The sequence below is a fragment of the Ovis aries genome, chromosome 11 (assembly GCF_016772045.2).
Source record: "Ovis aries strain OAR_USU_Benz2616 breed Rambouillet chromosome 11, ARS-UI_Ramb_v3.0, whole genome shotgun sequence".
In the NCBI taxonomy this organism is placed as follows: domain Eukaryota; kingdom Metazoa; phylum Chordata; class Mammalia; order Artiodactyla; family Bovidae; genus Ovis; species Ovis aries.
Genome location: NC_056064.1, coordinates 8575710 through 8584656, shown reverse-complemented (window position 1 = coordinate 8584656; position 8947 = coordinate 8575710). Strand labels below are relative to the sequence as shown.

At 51.0% G+C, this 8947-nt stretch overlaps 1 protein-coding gene across 1 annotated transcript; it reads right to left on the bottom strand.

Annotated features, from left to right (window-relative positions):
* Positions 1-1529: 1529 nt before the first annotated feature.
* Positions 1530-8724, bottom strand: DYNLL2 (dynein light chain LC8-type 2). The gene is made up of 3 exons (XM_015098451.4): positions 8463-8724; positions 5592-5730; positions 1530-3561 (listed from the first exon to the last, which is right to left on the bottom strand). The coding sequence occupies exons 2-3, from the start codon at positions 5721-5723 to the stop codon at positions 3424-3426; spliced, it is 270 nt and encodes an 89-aa protein (XP_014953937.1). The 5' UTR covers positions 5724-5730; positions 8463-8724; the 3' UTR covers positions 1530-3423.
* Between the last annotated feature and the right edge of the window lie 223 nt (positions 8725-8947).

The window sequence follows — 8947 nt, the reverse complement described above, 5'->3', positions numbered from 1 at the left end:
TACTCGTCTTCCTGCTATGCCCCCTGGGGAGAGCGGGGGCTGACCCCTAGACTGGATCTCTGGGTCATCTTGCCATCTGCTGCATGTTAGGTTCAGCCAAAAGGAGGCCCCAGAAAACTGGAGTACAGGATGAAACTGATGCTCCAGCTTTCTCGGCCTGGCCACAGTTCTGACAGTGGCTGCATCGCTCTGCCACAGCTCCCATCAGCTTTCCACAGCCCTTTTGTAGTCCATCCTCCCATGCGATCCTCCTGGGTCCCAGGGGGTAGGGGCTCATCAGGAGTCTTGCAAGATTAACCTAGATGAACACCAACTACCTACCTGGGCCAGAGTGTATTGTCCATAGTTGCCACCTAGACTGCCCCTCCCATCAGGACAGGAAGTTTTGACCCTAGAGGCACCCATCATAAATTGTGGACCGTGGCCTCACTCTCCTCCCTCAAACTCCAGTTCTGTCGAATTATTCATCCCAGCAAAGGTAGGAACAGAAATTGAGGTTCTAGAGCCTCCCTATTACTTCCTTAGGACCTCACTGCCCTGGAGGTTTTTCTAAGATCCAGCCCATAGACTTCCTATGTGAAGGAACTTGACCTACCTAACTCCCAAAACCAATAGCTCATTGCCCAGTTCATTTCCTTGATACTATTTATCACTATTCCCTGTAGCTCAAACAGTGAAGAATCTGCCTGCAACACAGGAAACCCAGGTTTGATTCCTGGGTCAGGAAGATCCTCTGGAGAAGGGAATGACAATCCATTCCAGTATTTTTGCCTCGAGAATCTCATGGTTAGAGGACCCTGACAGGCTATAGTCCATGGGGTCGCAAAGAGTCAGATACAACTGAGTGACTAACACTACTACTATTTATCACTACTGGCTTTTCATTATGTACGTCACGAAGAAAAGAAAAGAAGTTCCTTGTTTTATTCTCCTTTGTGAACAGCATCTTAGGCTCAAGTATAAAACTCAAATAGTGAATGAGAACAGAAATGAGTATAAAGCATCTCTGCTCCCTACACCCTCCCCAAGGGTTATAGCCATAAGCCTAGACATAAATGGCTTAGGGTCACCAGCCTGGGCAGGTACTCTCAGAAGCATCTTAGTACTGCTGACTTCTCCAGGTGTATGTGGGCAGGAGCCTCAAGCAAGCCAAGAGATAATCCAGGAGTCAGAGAATCACTCCGGTTCCATCTTGCTGAAGTGAAGGCCCTCAGCTTCTCCATTCCTGAGTGGCTAAGACACAGTCTTCCAGGCTCAACATCTATCATACAGAAGAATCAAAATGTGGCTCGCCAAACCATCTCCACCAACGAACCAATAAACCTCGTGGGTGAGTGCTGCTGGTTATTTTCCTTCACTTAAGGGACCCAAGCCTTGGCCCTCCAACTAAGACCGGATTCAGACCAATCAGTGTCTCTTTAGCCCCATTCTACTCCACACTATATACCTACCCCATCCATGTGTGGCAACCCTGCCACCAAGCAAGCCATCCCTCCTTTACCCCCAAAGAAACCCAAACAGCTCAGAAGTGCATCAATCGACCTTTAATGTCCAAAAGAGGCGTGGATGCAGAGCACAGAAGATGTGGTGGGGTCTCAGCCCCTGCTCCAGAAATGAGGGAGAGATGAACACAAACTAGACATTTCCAACTGGCCACACAAGTCTGGGAGGGCAGGGGGAAACAGATCTAGACATTCATAAAAAAATAAAACCTAAAATCAAGCACTCAGCTTTGTGCCCACCAAACGGTTTGATATGGGGAACTCACTCACCATCCAAGTCCCCACCCTCCCCTGTCAGCATCAAAAAGAAAGCTCAGTACACACTAAAGGCTTGGGAAGGGGGCATTCTCCTCCCTCCCTGCCAACCCCAAGGATGGACTTGGAAGAAAAAGAATGAGCTGGATCCCAAACCCCCCACAGCATCAACCCTACACATGAGAGTTTTCAATGCAGTTTATAAGAATCAGTAGCTCAATCAGCAATGACATCCCCCCCATCCCCCACCCCATCCCTTTTGATCCACAGATAAGATTTCCCCAGCACTCCCCTTGGAATCTCCTACCACTAGTGACTCTGCTCCATCCCCAAATTCCTGGCTTTACCACTGCAAGACTGACCTCCTCTGAAGTTCCCCCAAAGCCCCTCAACAGCCCTTTATCACTTCCCTCCTGCCTCCCACAAGAGGCTGCCACCATTCCCAAAGTCACTTTCCCTCACCACTGAGACTAGGCTCCAAAATGGATGGTAGCATGGCCACCTCATCCTGGGCTATCCTCCTAAAGCCCACCTGGGAGCAGATGGCCATAGGGCAAGCAGTGTCTAGGCCAGATGGCTGAGGGGGGTGATACCCATACTCACCCCCCAAAACAGATGCCCCAGAGGTTCACATAGGTCCACTTATCTACCCATATACCGGAGAGATTCCACAGCCCTGCCCCTCCCTCCCCTCTACCCCAAACCAAGATACATACACACATTCACACACATATACACAGAGGAAAATCAAGGGAAACATTGATTTGGTTTGATTGCTAAGACCTAACTAAGAACTAGTCATCAGAAATTCCCTTGCCAGCCAACTAACAGGGGCTGCTCTAAGAGAACTCCAGAGGAATGAGAAAACCAAGGGCTAAGCAGGGAGCAGACAGGAGGGAAGAACGAAAACAAAACAAACAAAAAAAACTGAGCTAATCCTACCCTCAACACCCTCCAAGCATGAGCTCTGGCAGGAAGAATAAAAGAAGGTAATCCACGAAGACACAGCCCTTACTTAGAAACTCTTCTGACAAAGACAGCAAGACAAGTCTGCTCCCCACTCCCACACGCCACAGACAAATACGTCTCAGGGCCTCTTAAAGAATCCAGCCCCACCCCCTGCCCCAAGCCGTGGAATCACAGTTCAGTGGAATATTCTCCCTGGTACTAGATCAATCCCCCTACCCTCCATCCTATCCCTCTCTCCTTGTCAATCCTAACACTGTCCCTCCCGCAGCCTTCCTGGCCCTCCTAAAGCAGCATCCACCACCAGGAGGAGGCAGCTGCAGTTTTAGTTCCACCTCCAGAAACCTATTTCTTTTCCCCAGCCCTCCTAGTCTTACAGGCTTTGTTGAGGGCTTTTTATTTGTATAGGGAGAGAAAGAGAAAAGGGAGGAGTGGGAGAGATTTCCTAGTGCAATACAACCAAAAAAAAAATTTAAGTCTTGAAAAATAAACATAAAGCAGCCTTCTTCCCCAGGCAACTAAACAGAAAGAAGTTTGGTTTTGTTTACTGCGACATACACATGAAATCGAGTATACAGTCCATGCAGTAGCACAGCCATTGGAGAGGACATCCTGATGCTGGCCCCAGTGCAAAACAGTCCCAGCAACGCTGCCTGCTTGCCATTGCTGCCGCCGCCACTGACACCTTCACTGTGGCCACCTAGCCTGACTTGAAGAGGAGGATTGCAACTTGACCCAAGTAAAAATAGATGAAGTGCTTTGTCTCATGTGTAACGTAGCTGCCAAAATTTCGGCCCACGATACAGTGCCAGGTAGGGTTATATTTCTTGTCAAATTCCTAAAAGAAGAAAAAAAAAGGAGAAGAAAGGCGATTAGGACAGCTGGAGATGAGAAATCAGAATAAGAGTCTGATTGGTTTAGCTGTCATCCCCACCCCACCCCCAGTCTATGGCTTCAGTTCTCTGAACTTCAGGAGCTCAGGTTCTAAGGTTGGCTAGAACACTCCTTCGTTAATAATATAATACCACAAAGGCTCCATTATTTCTCTCGAACTTTACACCTCTAACATCTCTTGTCTCTCTAGCTACCTACTCAAAAGCCCACCCCGCGATTCTTCAGCAAGGGAATCAGAAAAACCAACAGAATTAAGAACCACTCCAGTGATGTCACACAGCATTGAGTAAAAGAGAAAAGCAAGTCTCTCTGACTTGCCACTCACATGTCACACTACTAAACTAGCATTTCCAAATGCCAAAAACCAAGTCACTAGAGCAAAATGGGGACCGAACAGGAAGCAATTCTGTCTAAGCCAACTTTAAAGGCACTCCAGCGTCCCAGGCACTATGTGGGCTGTAAGCACAGGACAAGGGCCCAGTCATGAGATTGAGGCAATTCCCTCACTTCTCTCAGGGATTGAAGTTCAACATCAAAAGCCAGCGAGGAAATCCTCAGGACCTAATCAGACAGGCCCTGCCACCCTGTGAACCCAGCAGAAAACAGATGGCTCAGTTCTAGATGCATCCTGCCACAACCATGAAAGGAGAGCAGCCCTCCACCACAGGCTCAGCAATGCTGCCAACCCTGGAACTCTGTCTGCCAGGAGCTCAACCATCAACTTGTTTAGTTTTCTCACGGCCCCCATACCATATGACTCCAAAAGGTATTGGCAAACAGTGGAGAGGGCATGGATCACCACACAGAGCTTTATTCCTGACTGAAGACTGTGACATGAGACCCACAGTTGCTTCCCCATAAGCAAAACAAGAAAGCAGGACTGAATATAACCTAAGGATTCTCCTCAGAGTCCATGATTCTACACTTTCTCCCTGTAAAGAACAGAAAAGGCATCACTCAACGAGGAACCAGCACCCCTAGCAGCCTGGCTGGCTCTGCATCCCTTGGCTACACACACAGAAAAAGTCTCTCAAGACTCCAGTTTCCACTTCTCATACCACACAAAGACAGCAAAGAGCTCTGTAAACCCAAGGACACTATACCACCTGTATGGACCATAATGCCATGGCTCTTAGGCATCCTTGGGATACTAGAGCTGAGAATATCAGACTGGGACTATGCCACCAATGCACATGGACCCTGACTGGAAATTAGGGACCCTGAGTACCACCTCTCACCTCTAGCTCAGCTGCTTCCTCACTATATATATGTTAACTACATCTATTCACCCTTTCATTCAGAAATTTTTCAAGGATTAAATCTACTGCCCCAATAATGCTCATCTATTAAAAAAATATATATATATATATACATATTCAAGCACACCCTTTCCTTAAGAAGGTAGGGAGAAGGTAATTAGTACACGAGTCCATTGTTTTATGCAGGGCAGGGGCACACAAGTCGACTTGTGGGATCTTAGTTCCTTGACCAGGGATTGAACCCAGGCCACACCAGTGACTGCACTGAGTCCTAACCAGTGGACCACCAGGGGTCCTTTTAAAGAGAGGAAAAGGAAATCTCCTACATAATGAGACTATAGGGCTATCCCATTTTAAATGATGCAGCTCCCCCAAAATTTATGATCTTATCTTATCCATTCAAACATCCCTGATCTTCATTTTGAATAGTTCTGAATTGGAACAGTTATATTTAATCCTTTAGTTTTACGCCCTGTTGTTCTGCAGTCATGTAATTATCTGTAAACACACACACACCCCAGCACAGTTAAGAACTCTTAATGTGAATCTCTAGTAAATAAGATTCATTCCCCAATTTACCTGCTTCTCAAGTTCTCAGGGTTCTGTCTGCATGGACTACACCTACTTTCCTATGTCCCCTGCTCCAGCCCTCCTTGGGGCGCAGGTGAGCTATCCATCCCTACCCCGACCACCAGCCACAGTCCTCCCAGCACACCTTCTTGATATAGGCAGCAATGTCCTTCTCTATGTTGTACTTCTCCATAGCCTGCGTGGCACAGTCGACGGCATCTTGTTGCATGTCCTCAGACATGTCTGCATTCTTGATCACTGCCTTCCGGTCAGACATGGTGACACTGCAGAAGAAGCAGAGAGGTGAGGCTGCAAGCCCGTGCTCCGGGCAATGAACAGGAACAGCTGGGTGTGGGAGACAGCAGCACAAAAGGTAAGAGCAACAGAAAATACAGACATGAAGCATTGTAAGAGGGAGATCCTAAGATTTCAGCAGAGATGAGGTTGCCAGGTCTGGGAAACACAAGGTAAATAGTTAAAAAGACATTAAGTCATCAGTTTTTGTATTTAAAATGAGGCTTTTCCAACTCTAAATTTATTTCTAGTATTCTGAACAGCATCAACAGCCAAAATACTACAATATACCAGCTACCAGTTGTATCCTTGGGCAAGTTACTTAACCTTTGTGCTCTGTTTATCATCTTAAAATGGGGACTTGAGTTAACCTGAGGGCAAACCAGGTGATATAACACCTGAACATAATAAGCCCTTGATTTAATAACCATTATTATATCATTGGCATCACAGTAGGAAGATGAATTAGGTCTGGTCCTTGAACAAGTCACTCAGCCTTTCTGCATTTGATTACTTCCATTTTAGCAATGAGGATAGCTCTCTATCAGGAGTTGCTGTAAGAATTAAAATGAGGTTATATGAGAACACTGCAAACAAGGGCAGTCTACACAGTGGTCTGTCCCATTAACCAGATTCAGCCCACCACCTGCTTTAAACAGCTTTATAGAAACACTCTACAATGGCAGAGTTGCAGTTACAAGAGATGATATGGCTTGTAATGCCTATTTATTATCTAGCCCTTCACATAAGACGACTGCTAAGTCCTAGGCTACCAATGCGCAATGGTGACAGAGACAACAAAAGGTGAAAAATTATTATTTTAACTGCACTGCTTCATAACCCTGCCATCTAAGCCACTGCATTCACCCTATAGCAACCAAAGTTCCAGGGCAGACCTTGCATGGTCCCTCCTTAGGATAACAAGAATTACAAGTCGGGGGGCAAGGGCCTGCCTAGCAGTCTATGGCATGTGAGGTGCCTGGCAGGAACAGAGATGAGCTGCAAAATCCTGTCCTCTGTCCTTGACCACAGTCCCTGCAGCAAAAATCTATATCCCCCCTCCCAGGTATTATTCCCCAAAGCACCACTCTGCGATCAGCCCAGTGGGCAAAAGATGCTGCTGTTTCAGCCCTATCTGATACAAAGCTACACAGGAACCTGTCTGCTCAAGGAGAGATCCCTGGTATCATTCCAGGCCACCTTGATCTGAGTCTACACTAACCTGTGGGTTGGATGGGCAGAAAGGGAAGCAGAATTCACGACTACTTCAGCCTGCACCAGATGCAAAGGATGCATACATGCCTGCTGCTAACCAGGCAGCCCTTTAGTGCATCCAGGGCACCTCTGTCTCGCACTGGCAAATTAAGCAGGGCTGGTTCCACTTCAGCAAGTGGCAGAGCAATGGGTTAGTGTCCCAGCGCCCTCTGCTCCCACGCTCCTGAGAGAAAAAATCAAGAGCCTGGAGAGGAGTCTGTGAGTACTACCTGGGGCTGAAGAGGTCAGGAGAATCCAGTTCAAGGCCTAGCCATTATGACCTGAGGCAAATCAGCATCTTTTTTAAAAAATGGTTGAAATAAATGTGGCACCTTCAATGGGTTTGAGCAAAGGTACAACAGCAACACAGAATATTCTAAGGCTCATTAAGTGTGACGAAAACTAGTGTCACCTGGTGGCCTATCCCAGGTTACCACTCAGAAGGGGGCACTGTTTACAAATCCAAGGGTGGGAGTGCGGCCCGGTTAAAGTATGAAATCAGCATCCCTTTTCCCAGCAAGCTAACCTGCTCCACTGCCTCATCCTCAAAAGTCCAAAGGAACAACTTTGTCACAGTGATTAAAAGCTACCTTACCCTCCAGGAGAGCCTGCAGTTACATAATGTTGGTCTTGTGACTACAATGCCACGATTCTTTACCCCTGGCCCCCCAGGCGTCAGAGAGGTGAGGCCTAGCCCCAGCCTCCCCTGTCCAAGGTGCCAGGGAGAAAAAGGGAAGGGAGGGGCCAACGTAGCCCCTCCCCCCGAGGGGCGGGGGGGAAGCTAGGGACCTGGGCCTCCACACTGAAGGATGACCGAGGGCCCCAGGTCAGCTGCCTCAGTCACGAGCCAGGGGCTTCTCTGAAAAGCAAAGAGGGCACTCCAGGACAGCTCCCCCTCCTCTATTCCCAGCCTTGCGACAAAAAGGCCAAGCTTTCGAACGACACGACCCGCCCTCCCCAGCCCCCAACACGCACTACGCTTATATTTCCTCCCTTCGGAACCCCACGGGGCCGTCTCCCTCCACTACCCCATCCTCCAGAGGACTGCAGTCCCGAAGGCCGGCACCTGGGCGATGAGAAAGCATCCTCCCCGCCACCTCCACCCGGCCGGCCGGCCGGCCGCCCTCCCCCGCCAGGCCTGGAGCAGCGCCGGAGTGACGGGGCGTCCTCGCTGCAGGAAGGACGCCCCAGAGGGTGGCGGCGGGAGGAGCCGCGTCACGCCCGAGCCCGCTCCGCCGCTTTCCCTCGGCCCCGACCCCAGGGCCTCCGTGCGCGCAGGAAGATCCCGGGGGGCTGGAGGCCGCACATCGGCAGCCGGTGGCCCCGGCCGCGCCCCGAGATCGCGAGGGTAACGGGGTGGCGCAACCCTGGGCCGGAGAGGCGCCGGAGGCGTCACGCCGAAGCGGGCCTCGCGGCCGAACCTAGCGAGTCGGGCCACCGCCCCGGGGCGCCCCCACCCACCGCTCACCTTCACAGAGGCGAGTTCTCGCGGGGCCCCGGGGGAGCAGCGATGGCCTGAGGCAGAGCGCGGGCAGGGCGGTGTCCCTTCGGCTCCTCCGGCAGCAGCCGCCGCCGCCGCGGTCTCCGGCTCCCGCAGGCCCGGACCGAGCGCTCGCGCCGCCGCCGTCCGCCCTAGAGCTTTCCCGGCCGCCCGCGCTCCGCCTCGCGCCCGCCGACCCGCCTGCTCCGCGTTGGCGCCTCGCAGCTCCGCTCCGCTCCGCTCTGCCGCTGCTCTGCCGACGCGCGATCCCCACTGAAATAGCGCCCCGCCCCCGCCCCCCCGCCGCGCGCGCCGCCGTCCGCGCTCCCCATTGGCTGGGCCCGCCCGGCCCCGCACTGCGGGCTTCTCCCCGCGCCGCTCTCGCCCCACATCTTGTTTCCTCCCACAATGCCTCGGGGCGGAGGGAGGGGGTGGGGAAGGGGAGCGGGAAAGAGTTGGGGGAGGGAGACGTG

What these genes read in the sequence shown, in the direction of transcription:
- DYNLL2 (XM_015098451.4), bottom strand. Translation starts at nt 5,723, where the DNA reads ATGTCTGACCGGAAGGCAGTGATCAAGAATGCAGACATGTCTGAGGAC. An exon ending in TTGCTGCCTATATCAAGAAG is followed by an intron (nt 3,562 to 5,591) that starts GTGTGCTGGGAG and finishes TTCTTCTTTTAG; the next exon opens with GAATTTGACAAGAAATATAA.